Source organism: Aquila chrysaetos, chromosome 2 (genome assembly GCF_900496995.4).
Source record: "Aquila chrysaetos chrysaetos chromosome 2, bAquChr1.4, whole genome shotgun sequence".
NCBI lineage: Eukaryota > Metazoa > Chordata > Aves > Accipitriformes > Accipitridae > Aquila > Aquila chrysaetos.
Genome location: NC_044005.1, coordinates 56721672 through 56739726, shown reverse-complemented (window position 1 = coordinate 56739726; position 18055 = coordinate 56721672). Strand labels below are relative to the sequence as shown.

The window sequence follows — 18055 nt, the reverse complement described above, 5'->3', positions numbered from 1 at the left end:
CTTTTAATAACCCATTTTCACATGTATGAATATGTCACCAGGCTTCAGTATGCTTATTCCTCACCTCTTCTGTATAACATTATATTATGCAGTTTGCTAAAATGCTGCTAGTTTAACTTTCACTGCATTGGTAACACTACAGACTAAATAGTAATGGAAACTAGTTTAAAATATGAGCATTTCTCAGACTACCTCCAGCAAAAATACAACTCCAACAGCATAAAGTTTTGTGGTACCACGCAAGAATTTTAAGCCCTATTTCCCCATTGGGTTTCTGGGTTGGACAGCAATAATGCTGTTTATTATAAATATTAATTTAAGAGCACTCTTGTGAATCACCAATCAGGTATTTAAGTGAAATTGTTCACTGGTGCTTTGGGAGTGCTGATCTACATCACTATAACTATGAATTAATAAAGTATATTTTAGTACCTGCAAGCGACCAGTGGAAACAACATAACCTCCCAGTTCATTCCACCTGAAAAAGAAACAAAACAGAATGACCTACAAATCATTTAAAAAAAAACCAGGTCATACCATGTATTGACCTGCCCAGTGAAAAAGGATGACAATTAAAAACGTGCCACAAAGCAAAATTGATATCCCTGAATAGCAGAAAGCAGTGAAAGCTCTATGCAGCAGTAAGATGTATTTAAACTACGTTGGGGAAAAAAAAAAAAAAAAAATCTAGTCTTGAAGTAGAAATATTCCAAAGCCATATTTCCTTTGATCCCCATAAAACAGAGTATGAGCAACACAAGTGTTGCTAGATTGGGTCTTGAGTGCACAAAAATTGAAGCAGGTACAATGCCAACAACTGGAAGGTAAAGGCATAACATACGCTGTAGCACAAGCTGTTTGTTTGATTTAAATCTCCCCCTCATACTGATTCTAGGCATACATGCTGGATACATACATACATTTTGTCCAGGTGTTGCAATTCTGTATAGGCCTTAACTGTACCCCAGAGCCAAAGAACATGAATCAGAAATTAATGACACTTTGAGGTAGAGGAGAAGTTATGCTCAGTGCAAGTAACCCCTGAACTACTGAATATTTTCAAGTTAGTAGGGCTAGGTCAACCTAGCCTGACCAGAGCACTCCTGTGGCAAGCCTATATACTACATTTGAGATTCACCAGACTATCTCTACAGAACACAGCATTACATGGATGTATTGATCTTGCTCCTGCTAGTTTACAGTTGCCATGTTCGCTGCACTGCATGGCAGAGAAAAGCTCTAAGAGAGCCTATGAAATTTTCAGCTCAGACTGTTTCTAAATGAAGACAGCCTAAAAAGGCAAGGATGCTCTTTGTGTAAAATATGAACGCCCATTTGAGTAGTGATGAATTAGATCCCTAACATGAAGACTTGAATCAAAAAGTTATTGAACTTCTAATGTGGAATTTATTTTACTTCTGGATTTTCAGGGACTTGAGAGAATTCAGCTGATTAAATCACTGTACTTCTGCAGCAGCCTAAGCAGATACAGTTTCTATTTTAAAAAAATGTTTTAAATCTTGTACATATGAATACCATAAAATCCATTGGAAAACACCAGACTCAGTAACATTTACATGATAGTTATCTTATTAGTATGCCTCAAAAGAAGCCGCTTAATTAAATTCCAAATGCTGTCTGCTTTGTTAAATTTACCCCCAAATTTAGGATTCCTTTGGTTAAGGTGAAAAAAAAAAAACCAAACCCAAACAACTTTATGTAAACACACATGGCACAGATTAAAAGTTACAAATAATGGTTTGAAGTAAGAATTCATTATAAGTAGAACAGCAGCAGCATAATTGTACTCTTTCAGTGTATTACTATTCCTTAGCATGTGCCTCTGACTGCAATCCTTATAGCTATAACTTACTAACAAGTGATATTTTTTCATATTAATTTAAGCCTTAAAATAAGAAATAATGTAATAGACATAGAAATTCCAGACAACTTTCCAAGGAATAGATGTTATTCATTACGCACCAATTAAATTATACGTACTTTTCATCTGGCCGCAAGATACTGCAGTAGGAATCAGGTCGATTAACAAAAAATCCAGTCTTCTTTACTACACTTTCTGCAATCACATTCAGTCTATCAAGGACATTGCAAAGTTTGCTGAGGAGAGAAAAAAAAAAAAAAAATTACACAGTCAAGATACCTTAATACTAAAAAAATTTTCACTGCTTGGAAAGTCTTTAAATGATTTAAAGGAAGACTCACATCACAGCTTTATTTATCCAACAGTAATTATGTCTATAGTTTTCTTACATTTTACAGGCTTAGGAAAGAGACACTGACCTTATGTGAGCAATTTTGTTTACTTTTTAATAAAACATATTACATAAACTAGAAATGGAAGACTTCAAAAACCTAAAACTCCTTGACTTTTAAATCATACAAGTTTTCCTCTACCAGACTTTCTGTGATTCACAAAATAAGAATGAGGCAGAGAAGGATATATGATTATGCTAAATCATATTCCCTCATTTTGTTTGCAAAGTGCTGTTTTGTTCACTACCATTTGTTTCCTTCCATGTGTGGCCTTCATGATGTCCCGCACCTCCTGCTCAGATCAGGGCATTCATCCATTCATTGTGGGGGACTTTAACTTCTGTTTAGTAATAATTTTCTTTTCAAAGTTTTTACTACAGTGTTTACATTTCAAGTAACAAAACCAAATATTTATTTTTTAAAGACTGCTTATACTGAGATGGAAGCAATATTTTGGAACATTTCCACCAGTACTACTTTCTAGCAAACTTACTTCAAAACTACATGTTAAAGCAAACACATTCTCAGTATTCCCGAAACTGCCAATGCTTTAGGCAGGCATATACATTATCTTCCATTCTTAAGTATCTCTTGCTCGTATAAATAATTAATCTTGTTCAAAGCCCTCGGGTATTTTTTATATCTGTACTAGGGTGGATATGTATATAAATATACCTCAAGCTTAAAGCTAGAAGCTTTGATCACCTGGTATCTGTCCCATATAGGACAGACCACTAAACTTCATCAGCATCACTCCATATGAAACCCAAGAACTTGCATCTAGCATATCTTCTGAAAGGAAATCTAACCTTATTTTGAGATTTGCTATTTAATTGTACCACAATTGCATATACACCTAACTGTACACAATGCCATTTTAAAATAAAAAAGTAGTGTGAAACCATGTTAAACTTTAAAGTAACAGTTTCACACCTACATGACCAACCATATCAACCAACTTGTAATCTCAAATAGCAAATAAGGATTGTTTTCCAAAGCTTTTTTCACAAAAAATTAATTAACATTAATTATATTCCTGCCCTTTAACCATACCAGTTTTTCCATTGTTTTGCTCAGATTGCTAAATTAACAGATACCTGAAATTTGATCCAACAATTCTTATAATTTGTCTGGAATTTCTGGCATTATAAGATACAGTAGACATATGCAGATCAGAGAACTTTACAACCAAGTTGTGTGTTACTTAAGAATAGCAGTCTATACCTGTAATTTAAAATGTTTATGCCTTGTAAATATTTCTACATTTAGAAGAACATTCATCTTTTTCACATGATCATAGTACAGCATTCCATTGTCCAAAATTATAGAATAAAAAGTTACAAAATATATTTGCCTTTCTAAGATGCATGCTTCTAATAATCTAAATGTTTTGTAACATTGAAATTAATGCCCTCATTTTCTTTTGGAAGACGAAATGGAAAAGACTGATTGATATGAAACCCCTTGTTTTCCAAAATTTTGTAACTCAATAAATTCAATGACTGAAATGGAACACCTGACAGAATACAATGTTTTGATTAATTCAAAATAAAAAGTGAATGTTGATGGCTTTTTTGTGACTTTTCTCTAAAATTTTCCTTTGCAGAGAATTACAAAGTTTTCAGGCCTTGCTCCACTTTGGTAAGAAACCATAGAAAACATTAAAAATCCTTAAAAAAGCTAAGGTTTCATTCTGTCCATAGATCTTAATAAAATTCTCCCATCATTCCTAAGCTACATTCAACTGGAAAGCGACATACTCAGTAGCACAGTTATTTGTATTGTGGCTACGAGCACCAGTACAAAGAAGGATCTTTTCTACCTTTTTGTGTATTTGGCCATATCCCAGGGTATATATATAATTGCATGCTCTGGGGGTAAAAACTGGTTGAGATATGTCACAGCAGCAACAAGTTCTTCACTAAGAATCCTTTCGTGCTTTCTTTTTTCACGTTCCTTTAGCAAAAAGAAAAGGAAGTTAACATTACAATTTTCATTAACAAATGTACATAACCCATACACATACACATATACATCTGTGTATATATAACAGAAATTAAAAGTGGAAGCTGTAACAACAGCAGGCAGTTCTTAACTAGTACAATTAAATTAAGAACAGAAGAGACAGAAAAATCTAAACATTCTGGGTTTGTAACAATTGATCTGTATGAGTAGTAAAAGTCACCTTTTTCAACTGTGCATAATCATTGGTTGAAAAATGGAACGCTATAAAAGCAAAGAAGAGCACATGGAAACAAAAGTGGTAATACAGAGGAAATGGACAAAGACAAAAGAGAAGGAAAAAAACAGGCAGAAAGGAAAGTATCCCATTCAGTTCTGGGGTACAAGAGGATTCAGGCAAATTCTTCTCCATTACGGACAGGAGATGGGGAACAACAGCTCCCATCTCCGAAATAATTCTAAAAAAATTAGAATTATCTTACCGTTCTCTGAATATACCTTATGTTTTAGTACTCTATATATTAGTATGGCTTTCCTTTCAACTTCATCCAAACTAAAACCTATACTGAACTCATGTTGTAGAAACTGCTTTAAATATATAATAGCAGTCCTAAATAAACAAACCCAAAGGAATCACAATACATTAATTACTAGTTAACAAGTTTCTGATAGACAGATATAGGAGGACATAGATTTATATTTCATTGACATTTAAGAAATCAAATAACAAAAGTATTGGAGATAGAAGTACTTAGCATTTGTGTAAAAGCAACAGCAACATCCAAAAAAAGGTGTTCAGATTGGGGGGTTTACCCCCCCCCTTTTTTTTTTTTTTTTTTAAAGTGGTACATAAAGTAATAAAGGAACATGAATTTTAGCATCTTATTATTGAGCATCTACAGAGAGGGAAAGAAAGAGATGCATTTTCAGCCACCATATCAAAAGCCCTGTGAGTAAAAGCATATAATGATTGACGTGTCAAGGTCATGTGAGCCTAGACTCACACCGTAACAATGGCTTTTGAAAGCTATGGCTGCAAGAGATAAAATCATCTTCTTGTCAACAAATGCTATCCCAAGTTGATTCCACAGACTCTTGGACAGTCTTAAAAGCACTCCTACACAGGAAAGCTTCTAGAAATAGAAAATAGGTTATCTAGTTGCCATTTATTACAACTTAAGAGTTTTAAAAGCCTTCCTTTTGTATTTTCCCTGTTTTTTTAATACTAGGAACGGATCCTACATGCACATAAAAAGATCCTTTTTTCTACTGAATATAAAATGTTCTACAACACGATAAATTAAATCTTTAAAAAAAAGACTAAAAAGAAATAAGATATGATTCAAGCAAAACAAATCAATTTATTAAACTCAAATGTGGAAACGTACACCACCACAGAAAATTGTTGGATCAGAACAGAAAAAAAAACAAAACAAAAAAAACCCAACACAAATACAAGATGTAATATCCAAAATTACAGTGCCACCTGTTTGTACCACAGCCTCTCACACAGCAGTGAATTGAATTGAATTACTGCAGCAATCATGAAGCTCCCCCTACTAGTCCAGCCCTGCTGCCAATGGCACTGCCCGTTAGCTAGCATCCGATGCTTCAGTTTTCCCTCCCGCTCATACTTCCATAAGTCTACCAGGTGGAGCAAACAACAGAAGATAAGTCTTTATCATAATATTTCAAATAACTCAGTCATCTGTGTCAAGAAGCCTACAAACCTCACTTTGCATGGAACCATGCTATTTTAGTATTTTTTAGTGCTAAATTGAATTTAGTGGTAAATTTATTTGGACTTAGTCTCATGTAAGGGATAATAGCAAAAACCTGAAACCAACAGAGAAAGGTTACTGTAAGAAGTCTATAAACACAGGAAACTTCTTTTTTTGAAGGGCAGTAGTGGAAGCAGTTAGAGAGTTATGTACTATACTGTGTAGGATGAGATTTATGAAGAAAATATTCCATTTATAAGCTAATACTAGTTTAGAACACAACCAAAATTACACAGAGACTCTACAGAAATAAGCATAATATTAAAAATCAGAAAACATATAGAACACATTCACAATATTGTACCTTCACAAGATTCAAAATAATAATGGGAGAGCCAAATCTCTGAAGCATTTGGTCGAAGTGAAGAGCAGCAACATGTGCAAAAGGATCCGCTTGGTCCACTGCAATAAATACATATATTCAGGATGATATTAAGTGAGCTGTAGAGTCACTTAAATCGTTTTCCCTTAAAAGTACTCTTCACAAAATACATACTAATTCTCTGATAGTAATCATACAATTACATACTTGCCCCTCTTTTCATGCAAAAGCTGTTAAAAAAAGATCTTTCCTTTTCCAAATTGGAAGCAACTTTTTAACCAAAACTTTCATGACATGCTTACAAAGAGCAATTATTCCGGCCCCATTAAACTTAGCCCAGATGTTTTCCACTATTTTCAATAGGTTCAAAATTTTATCCACAATACTAAGATGAATGTAGCTAACTCTGTATACAAAGTGAGCACAAAGAAAGCTGACATGTCCAAACAGAAGTTTTTTGTATTCCATTGCTGAATGTGAAGTCTAAGATGAAGATTTTTTTTCTATTTAATTTCACCAAATGCAGCTTTTTATATGGTTGAATGTTTGTATGCCTTGATGTTTATTATAAAGAACATTGACTCACCTTAAATTATGGCTTCCCAAAGAACAAATGCATAGACAATTTGTTCATTTTTGCAAATTTAGTTTTCACTTACTCTCTCAGGTGTTCCTTTAGAACACAGCGCTAACCATTATCTATCACAAAGAATAATTTGTACGTACATGTTATGGGTGGCTTAGGCATCATAGTTGAAATATCTTGAGACCAGTACAGAGGGACAGATCCTCGAACCTGAACGTAGGAAGAGTAACTCCCCGCAGAAAATGACATAACTGAAGCATCATAAAGTATTTGTTCTGTTTCCACTTCATTAGCAACATCGCCCTAAAAAAACCCCAGAAATACACATATGATGTAGACATGACACTTCAGAGCTGCATGCATTATAGAGAACTGATCTTTACAAACAGAGTACAATTAAACTGTAAGACACCAAATCATTGTAGTGAGAACACCACTGAAGGTTAAATTCCCATTTGTCCCTACAGGTATATTACCAGATTTCTAATTTTTTTCCTCTATTTGGGAAATAACATTATCTCTAAGTGTAGAAAAAAAAAAATGCCTGTTAAGACTTATTATTTTAAGGACAGCTTTATTATCTCAATTAAAAATGTAATGATAGCTGTGATAACATTATTTAATAGCATCATTTACAGCCAAAACCCTAACAACCCTCTAAAATATTTCAGTTCTCCAGTCAGTCAAGCTCAAGCTTTCATATTGTTGGGGGATAGGGGGAAACCCCTAAAATCACATTTAATTTACCTCACAGTTTGCTCCTCGTTTCAGAAAACGTGTTCCAGCAAATTTGCTTGATCTTCTGGCTATCAGAGTGACATATATAGGGCGACCGTATATTAACAGTTCTTGAAAGAGAAGTTAAGGTTTACATGTCACATGCAATTTTTTGTTCACTTACTTCATGCAAGCAAAAATAAATTGTAAAAGAGGTGTATGACACTGAAACATCTGATTTACTAAAATCTCCTTAACAGTGATGAGTATCACTTCCAAATTTCTTTTGCAGCTGGGAGAGAGATTCTTCAACAATCACTTTGAAGAACTCTGAAAATGGAATCTACGTTACAATACATCAACCACTTTTCACAAGATAGAGAAGAGAAGTATTTCTATTTTATGAAGTGACAATGGAGGTGAAATAGGTATAAGAATCGCCTTGGCCTGCAAATACTGCTTTTGTGAATACTGGGATTAAAGCCTGGGAGCTTCTATTTTCAGATCTGGAAAAGCAGATAAATTGCAACTACTTAAGTAACAACAACTGAAAGCCACAGGCAAACAGCTACAGATACAGTAGTGGCTTTCTTTTAGGCTTTTTATTTTTTATTAAAAACAAAAAAAAGATAGACTCAGATGTCTAGCGTGACTATCACTGCTTCCTTAGCATAAGGGAGGCACAAGAGGGAAGACTACATTTGCTCATCAAATACCTACAGCAAAGTCTACTGTCACTCACTAAGCAGCTGCACGCATAATACTGGTGGTCAGATCCACAGCTACTACTTTGATTAAGTAAGACCACAGGTGAAATAGTGCTATATAAAAACAGATCTAGCTTTCTGTCTGGGGACTAAACCAATGACCAGCAGCCTTAGAATCATGAAAAAGCAAAATTAAATTTTGCAAAGACACCACTAACCTTAACTTCATAATTGTATTTGCTTCCCCAGATATTTGTTGATGGGTTTTTAAACTAACATGATATTGTTGATGATCAGAGTGTCTCTGTCCTTATCAACTAAGATGTTGAGATGGCATTTCTTTGGAGAGTGATATGCATTTGGACTTTTTCTCCTCCTACTACAATGTACATAGACCCATTTACATATTTTAAATAACATAGTCAGAAAAAAAAGATTTTCAGATGTTCTAGAGTTTACTTAACCCTCTTCACACAGCAAGCCTGAAGTTCTATCATCATCTTCAAGAGAAACAGAGTAAATACAAGAATTTCTGCAAATCTCAGTTACTAAAAAATGTTTTAAAGAAGATTAGTAAGAGAACATTTCTATGTCAGCAATTCAGTTTGGTTTAGCTTTTCTCCCTTTCCTCAAATACCTGTGAAAAAATACAGCTGAGCCTTAAAAACCTCTCAAGTTCTTTATTACTAAAGGCCATGCTTAACAGACAGTGCCTCACTGAGAATGCACTCTACCTGTGTCAGGGCCCTGTTATAAGAACATAACCATATTTTTTATTTAGCATAAAACCTAGAAAAGTAATGAAAATAAAAGCCAACCAATCATTCTAAAATTGAAAAGTATTTACATGACAAAGAAATTCAATGTGTTTCACATGTTCAAACTTCTTTAAAAAAAAAATGGATACACTAACATTTGTTACAACGGTAAAAGGATACTTGATTGCCCACAGAATCCGTGAATAATATACAGCAGCCAGTCACGATGAACAGTATTTTTTACTGCATCCAGAAGCTTGCCATTCCACACATACTTTTCGTAAGGCTTACTGCAAATCCCAAATACACCTAGGAAGTTGTTACAATGAAAATGCATTAGCAATTAAAAAACAAGCTTACCTGCATTGGACTGTTTTAAAATCCAGGTCATTGGACCTTTATTTTGATTTTCCCTTGACTGGAACTCAGCACATCATTTACTCACATCCTTGAAGCTTGCCATACACAGATAACTTCAAGCACATGCTGAAGTTCAGCATTTACGAGGATTTACAATTTTTCTACAGTTGCTAGTCACTGTAGCATTTGAGTGCCTTCATGCAGAAGTTTCTGATACTTCCAGTACTGAAAAAGATCTCTGCATGGTAGCAGCAGAGGATTTGATATTAAGGGAAATAAATCAAGTTGTGAATTTCAGTTAAGACAAAAATACTTTCATAGGGGGACTTTATAAGCTTTCCAAATCTGGGTCAGCTCTGGAGTTACCTATTAGGCTCTGGAAGACCATGCAGAGCCCTGGCCACCTTTACAAAAAGCATGCCAATCCTCTTCTTACATAATTTACCATGGTTTTCCTAATTTGTACTGACACCAAGAATCAGGACCAAGATGACAACTGGCACTAAAAGGTGGTGAAGGGAATTGAAAGAGTCTGAATCTTAAAGAGAAGGAATAGGACAAGAACTCTATTACCCACGTTTTTTGTGTAGTTTTTTCAAATTACATTTCTGGCAGGACGTTATATCGTAGCAGTATGTATGTCAGTTATAGCAGCCAAATGTTCTGCTGCAGGAAAAAGATGAGTTCTCATAACAGATTGAAGGTGAAAATACAGCTGTTGAACAAACTGTTGCTACCTAGTCACCCAATATACCGTAAGCCCAGGGAAAAGAGATGTAACCCTTTTGGTGAAGGAGTGTATACATTCAGCAGAACCTGGCCACGAGCACTTGGTCAGCAATTTGTCCTCTTTCATTTCTAGCAGCATTGCTTTGGTGGTAATTTGTTCTTGAATGACAGGCAGCTATTTCTTACAGATGTTCTATCATATCAACAGGTATGTTACTAATATCTACTGAAAATGGAGTTGTGTGTGCTATCAGCATACTGCTGATGGGGTCAAGGTTATGGCATCTTTATCTCCCAATGTTTTCACAAAGACATAGAAGAGATGATGCCACTGTATGGACTCCTGAGGGATCTTGCTAATAAAGCCTTTGCAGAGGAGGAATTATTGCTCCCTCCGCTCTTTATGGTCATTTCTGCCATTGTAGTATTTGACAACCAATTCCTGATATCCTGATATATATCTCCATGTTAGTAGTATCTTTTTCGGGGGGTGGGGGGGGGGGGGGGGGGGCGGATCACTCTTCTTTAAAAGGAAATACATTATTTGATTATCTTTCCATTTTGCCATTAGATTTAGGGCATACTGTATATATACAACATTACTTTTAGGCTTTTAAATGAGAGTATGATAGATGTTTACAAGTATTTAAGATAATAAGTTCCAGTTTCAAAGATGATTAGTTACTTACCTAACGTTCATTATCATTCTTTGAATTGTAGTCAGCGTAGGTCTATTCTAGGTGTTGTGATGAAAGGGTGTCAAAAACAAAAGGGTGGACAAACCGTGTCCAAGTTTATCTTGCATAAATTTGGGTCAGGGATTGTTTCAGGCATTTCTGTATTTTAACTATGTGCTTGTCAGACCTTTGCAGTCCCCTTTGGAGGCACAGAAAACAGGACCAATAAATTCCTTCAGTGCCTCGGAAGATTCATTTTGGGTTAGAAGAGATGGAAGATGAGTCATGCAATTCACACTATCTCAAAGAACCAGAGTTACTTTAGGAGAAGTGGGATTTTTGTATCATATTTCTCTGGGTATTATATTTTCTGTGGAACAGAGGTTATACAGCAGGTGACTACAAATAAGGGTGGTAATGCAGAGAGGCTGTTGAGCCTCTCTATAACCAATACTAGCACAGATCCAGATGTTTTATCTAAGCTGGCTTCCATATCAAGTCCATAGTGTTAAGCAAAATAGTAGCAGACTTTCTCTATCCTACTGTTTTGCTTATCAGTGATGTATTTAAACAGCATGATGTTCTATTACTGCCTAAAAAGGCTAGTTGAATCTCCACAGCTGTTTGGGACCACTTTTACAGCAACATACTCCATATAAATCAAAGATAGCACTGTTGTTTCTGATATTTCATGATTAAACAAGGAAAAAAGTGGTGTCACATATACAATACCAAAAAGTAAAAAAAAATAAAATGTAATTTTTTGACAAGCATCCAGGTAATTAGTACAATTCATAGGACAATAAAACGTGAAAAACATCAACTTCAACAGAATGAAATCCAATATTAAGAATTTCAGGGGAAACTTTTTATGTGTGTGTGTGTGTGTGTGTGTGTGCGCGCATGCGTGTGCGTGCGTGAAGAAAAGGGAGAGAAAATAGTTTTCCTAGCTGTCTGGTCATCTTTACACTCTTATGAATATGTTAAATCGAAAGTGAAGGCTGTAGTTTTCAACTGAAAACAATAATTTTGCTTAGACTTCCTGATGGTACTTACTACATCAAGTTGACACTAACTTCACACAATTCTTCTGTCATCAATATTTTCCAACATGAAACAAAAAGATTTATTAGTACTTAATTAGCTATTGCTTCCCACTGTCTTTGTAATTCATTCCTATTGGGAGTTTTACAAGTCAGTTGAATAATCGATTGTTAAAAAAAGTCAGCATGCTCAATTATCTCCCTGAGTTGCAATGTAAATTAACAAAACAATTATTAATCACCTCTAGAAATGGCATTGTTCAAATTCAAATGTCTGTAATTAGCACTTTACATAATCTTTTATTAACTTATGACTGTTATGAGACTACTGATCAATACAGAAGACCCAAATGTTTCTTAAAAGTAAACTTAAGTGGAACATATTCTAACTGTACTCATGACCAACAACATTAGTTTAATTAGGCATATTTGCTTACCACTTCCACCCTGTGTTGAAAGTCCTTCATCTTCAAATATATCAAAACTCTCTTGTCGGGTCTGGGTTGTTTCAGTTTTTAATGTCTCAAGTGGCATTCTCAGGACAGTAAGATTATACTGAAGGGAGTGAGATAGATCATAGCTGTAACTGATAGACAGTTAACATTTATTAATAATTGTAGATGCACAGGGCTTTTCTGAAACCCTTACTCTCCATCTGTACTTATATTTAACAGTACTATTTTATCCATTAAAAAAAGACTTTTAAACAAGATACACAGATTCTGATTCTACAATGGCAAACTATACAAATTATTTCCAAAAGGAGCTTTACAAACATAGAAACTGCTTACAGTACATTAGCTGAAATTGTATTTATATTCTTCTTATAACTGCAAACTGAACATGCCTTTTGAACAAAGCATATCAACAAACTTAATTCACTATGTCCCAAGAAGCAGTCCTGAAGGTCAAAAATAGCTATTCCACCCCAAATATCCATATACAGAGAAAACCTAGTCTTCTGAGATTTAAGTACTACTCTCTGACTACTACCTGAACTCAAAACAGCCAGAAATTTGGTCCACAAAAACTGTTATCTGTCCTCAAATTTGTGATTACAGCACAGATGCATTTTAAGACAGTGGCTGCTGAATAAACAAAAGGTTCTTTTTTTTTTATTAGTTCCACAATGGTAACAAATTCTGCATCTCGTGTCTTTTATACTGACAACACTCTACACTAATTGCTAAATTTTATAAGCCACTAGGATTCATTTCCCCAAGGAGAAACCAAATTTACATAACACTTGAATCAGAAATACACACAGATTTCCATTTTAGCCTAAGACAGTATCAGTGATTACTGGCTCTCCTGTAAGTTCTAGATATTCATTAATGATCTAAAAAAAATTATTTAAACATTGGACATTTAGATTTATCACTAAGGATAACAAAGTCTAACCCATAATAATGACCTGACAGGCTTATCTGTTGGCGGGGGGAGATCTGTTACATGCTCAGTTTGTATGTAACAGAAGCTTTAAATAGTATGCCAGTAAAAGACTTGTTCAGGCTATTCCTCCATTTTCCCCTTAGACCAAAGGTTTTGTTATAACTAACTTCTAGTTCTGTTCAGGATTTATATGAAAACCATGCAGAAAAATATGCTATGATTTCAGGCACGAACAATTTAAATTAAGCTGATAAATGTGTTTATCAGAGAGATAAAAGAACCTTCTCCTTTCCCCTCTACGTACTGCCACAGAAACAGTATATATGCATCATCTCCAAGTTGGGGGGCGGGGTAGCGGGGGGGGGGGGGGGGGGGCGGAGAAAGTTGTACAATGTTAGGGCTGGGACACAAAGCATGGAAGAAAACCTCAGGTTTTATACTGTGAAAAAGCCTTCCCACGCAAAGCCACAAAATGGACATGAACCTTTGGTAGGTTTTGTCTTCAGAGATACAGTTGTGACAAAAAGCCTTTATTTTCCAATAGGAAGTTTCTTCTAGACTGATACACCTTTCAGTACTTGCAAGAAGAGGTTTTTTTGTTTAGTTTAAGTCAAAGTCTTCTAACTACTACTGCCAGGTTTATCACCACATTTCCCCCATTTTTCTGCTGTCCCAAAGATCTCATATGTAATAGTAGCTGGGACACAGAAACTTGTCTTATGTATGGCATTTGTGAAACAATAAGCAAGAGAATTAGCAATGCCTAGAAGGCCCTATGAAAGATGTACCCTACACAGGGTGTATCTTAGATGAGGACCTATCTCTCTATCTTTGTTTCTGAATCAAGACAAAGCTTTATTTCTAGAAAATGAGATCAACAAAGAAAAACTAACAGGACAAGCAAACCCCCCTGAAAACTTTTCCAAAGAGAGAACTGCATAATCTGGCAAGGCTTGACAGACAGTGGAAAAGTTCTATAGTTTTTAACTCCATGGAGACTACATTCCTAATCAATTTGTTGAAGGAGAAAGCAGGTTCAAAAGACACAGACAAAAATGGACAAGCAGGGTGATCATGTGTCTTATTTCCCCAGAATACCAACCTAAAGATCTTGGGTATCAAAATCCAAAAGAAGAATCTTATAGCAAGTGTAAGTATACAGTTTTTTAAAAGAAATTAGTAACTAATACCTACCTAAAATAGAAGTTGCTAGAAAGGTCCACATTTTGAAAGATTCTCAGATACCTAGCAAAATAATTCAAGTTAAAGGGGAAATTATTAGTTTAACCAGACAGACCCCAAGAAGTCATTCAGAGTATCTCTGAAATTAAACTACATATAAATATTGACTCTTGCCATATGCTCCCTTCCTATCTTACTGTTATTGCTTTGACAGGTAATTCCACTAGAATATCAGCATCTGGATTAAATAAATCAAATAGACTTTTTTTTTAATCCAGTGTCTACTCACATACATATTCAGTTTCTTTAGGCAGTTGTAGATAAAGTTGTAGCTCTATTTTCCATATATGTGGTTCAAATTCTCTAGGACTTACGCAAGCAAATTCCCAACAATACTATATAAGAATTAAAGACTTTCACAGTTATTCTCAAATAAATGAACAAGAGAAGAAATTTCTACTTCAATCTGTCATACCCTTGCAAATTCCCAGAAGAAACCATAACGCTGTCTGTGAATGATAAAATGGCTAACACCATCAATATACAGGTTAGATAATATGGTCTGCTGCATTCTAAGAGGGGAGACTGAGGTTTACGATCAGTCATACCTTAAAGTGGAAACTTTTTTAATAGTTATCATTGGCTTGATTTATTACCTGACATCAGTTTATCATAATCCATCACTTTTTGACTATTCACACTTGGTACAGACTGAAAAGCAGTTTAATACCATTTGCCTAGTATTTCATAGAAGTTACCCCATCCTGATAAAAACACCGCCAGGACGTAGTTGTACATTTCATAGAAGGTTCCCTGCTGATCAAAGGCTCAAATTTCTTTCTTCAGAAAAAAGTCACAACGGAAAAAAGAAGCTAAACTTACCAGTGGGTCAGTTTATCACCCTTTACAACAGCAACATTCACAAGATTCTGACAGCACAGAATCATTAAATAATCTACTCGCCACTTTCTGAAGGGCACAAAAGATCTCTTCAGGTGATGTTAACGTTATGCTAGAGCTACTAACAAAAGAACAGTACCTCAAACAATATAAACCAGTATTAGCACTACTTTGCCCTTGTAAGAACAATGTTTATATTGGATGCTTCCTGGTGCACATTTGCTAGGATGTAGCTTTGACATGCAGGTAACGTGGAGATGTGGACAAAAAGCTCTGAAAGACTGTAACAGTTATATTTACCCTCCAGGTTAGAGGCCACAGAACTTGTGGCCCATACTCCATTTTTCCACACTAATTTATCAACTAAGATAAAATGGCTTGATTGACATACTAACAGAAGGAAATCCATGACCGAAATTTCTAGTTGCAGTTCACCATTGCTTAGAAAATATTCAAAAAGTACACACTGTTTACCACCATTATTTACCTGGCTTCATCAGGATGAGTGACTCTTACAGAGTCATTTGGAATGTAGATCATATTTGTATCTTCTATTTTATATATTGCATGACCTCCAATATCTGCCATTTTTCTTCTTTTTGTTATTAACACAATGTAGTAGCCTTCTAAAAACCTGACAAAACCTGTTAAAACAGCATTAAAATGCTATGAGATGGATGTTTGTGTTGATCTGATCAAAAGTATTTGGAAAAACAGTATCAGAATTGTTTCAAGACTTCATAGAATTTTTGTTTGTTCTTAACGTTATATATATATATGATGTGCATATATATACACATGCAAAAATATACATAGACACAGAGCCTTACAATCTACCTCCAGCAAGTGTTAATCAATGAAGTACATAGTTTTTACTTTTTTTCCCTTCCACCGTGCATATTTTTAATATTAGGTAGCAGAGTTAAGGCACTGAAAAGTCAGAGTAAGTTGCTGTCTACTTAAGATACTTGTATTTGCTTTTTATAGGACTCTCATTGTTCAGAGAGAGGCATACCCCAATTACTTCAGATACCAAAAGGTTAATTTTCCAGGGCAAGGAGGAATCTCAATCTCCAATTTTCTTTTCAGGTTTATGTATTCTCTACTGGGTAGGGGCACAGAACAGCAAAAGGAGTTGAGGGTACTACAACACATTTGTGCTCACCCTCCTTAACAGTAGGGAATTAAATTCCCTGTCTACAGCAGCATCTCCCCCAAATTAGCCATTCAGAGCATCAGGGGTAATCCTTTCTTTCTATTTCCTCTCTCATATACCAACAGTTGACCTTACTGAAGTCCAGAGGGCTGAGGAGGTAGAACAGGCAGTGTCTGGCTTTATTGCCTATGAAAAGAAGGCTTCTGAAACCTCCACCGTCATTCCCTAATCATAGAATCATTTAGGTTGGAAAAGACCTTCAAGATCATCAAGTCCAACCATCAACCATGCCCGCTGCTACAGGGCATAGCCATGCTTCTTCACCGAGTTGCTTCTTTGGATGTCTCTATTACATATCATTAGGAAAAAGCATATCAAACCTTTAAATACAATACAAATGTATAAATTCAAATACATACAGCAGTACTAAGTTTTAATAACTAATAAATTACTTGAATTAGCTCCTGGAAGTAGCTGCTTTGGTGGGTTGCTACTAGTAAAGAGCCTGAAACTCAGTCACTGCTGCACTGTCAACAAATATATTAACTGGGGGGGGGAAATAACCAACCCTCACAATTCACATTTTTACTTGTATTTATATCCAGTTCTTTTAGCTTTGCATTATAAATTAAAGAAGAAGGATGAGCAAAGCACACGTTTTCCTCCCTGTCACTGCTGGAGGCTGCAATGTGATCGAATGAACTGCAAACTTTTCTTCTGTCTTATTAGCCCCCCTGGGAAAAATGCTCTCACCTGCACAAGGACAGGAGACCCTGCTGACAATAAGAAACAAAATCTTCCATTTGAAGCAGCCAGACTATTGACTTTCAGTTGTTAAATAGCAGTCAAAGTTCTTCCTGTATCCTCCAGGTACCGAAATCACTTACATGAACAGCCTCTATCCTCTGAATTTCACCAAATGTTATACCAAAGTCTGATAAGTAACCCAGCATTTCCCCTTGACCTGGTTCTCTCCATTTAAAAATTATTTCTACTTTCAAACACTATACAGTGAAGCAGAACTTAGCCTATCAGCACCCCCATTCTGAGTGCACTGAAAGCACTGTCTCTGGTTAATGAAACAAGCAGAGAACAGAACAAACCCGCCCTTTCCAATTCTACAAAAAATAGTCCTGTCCTCCTGACCTGAGCCAGGAGGCAGAAATAAATGACCAGTTGCATTCCCTCAAATTACATGTTTATACAGATATGATTAGATAGGATCAAGACAGAAGACATTTAAAGCATATACTTTAAAAGTGCAAGATAATCTAAAGATCACTAAGACAGCATGTTACTTCTAAAAAAAAATAATCTAGAAATAGTACACCATATCTGATAACCAATACATTTGTCCAGCTACAGAATAGAAACTTTCCTGTTATGAAGAGTACATATAAACAAACATACAATTGGGATGCAAAATTTTCATTGAACACAACCACTTACCAACCGAATATATTATCACATATTTAGATAGTGACCACTGACAGCTTGTGCAAAAAAAAG

At 35.3% G+C, this 18055-nt stretch overlaps 1 protein-coding gene across 3 annotated transcripts in view; it reads right to left on the bottom strand.

Moving 5' to 3' along the window:
• Nucleotides 1–18055, bottom strand: part of FIG4 (FIG4 phosphoinositide 5-phosphatase) — a 74428-nt gene that overhangs the window by 42367 nt on the left and 14006 nt on the right. For all 3 annotated transcript variants that reach the window (XM_030007377.2, XM_041127232.1, XM_041127235.1), the window contains exons 4-13: nt 15878–16034; nt 14503–14553; nt 12354–12502; nt 9288–9416; nt 7673–7773; nt 7066–7228; nt 6322–6419; nt 4097–4230; nt 2002–2118; nt 433–478 (exon numbers count right to left, since the gene is read on the bottom strand). In XM_030007377.2, coding sequence (XP_029863237.1) covers nt 433–478; nt 2002–2118; nt 4097–4230; nt 6322–6419; nt 7066–7228; nt 7673–7773; nt 9288–9416; nt 12354–12502; nt 14503–14553; nt 15878–16034 — 1145 coding nt within the window. The remainder of the gene's footprint in view (nt 1–432; nt 479–2001; nt 2119–4096; nt 4231–6321; nt 6420–7065; nt 7229–7672; nt 7774–9287; nt 9417–12353; nt 12503–14502; nt 14554–15877; nt 16035–18055) is intronic.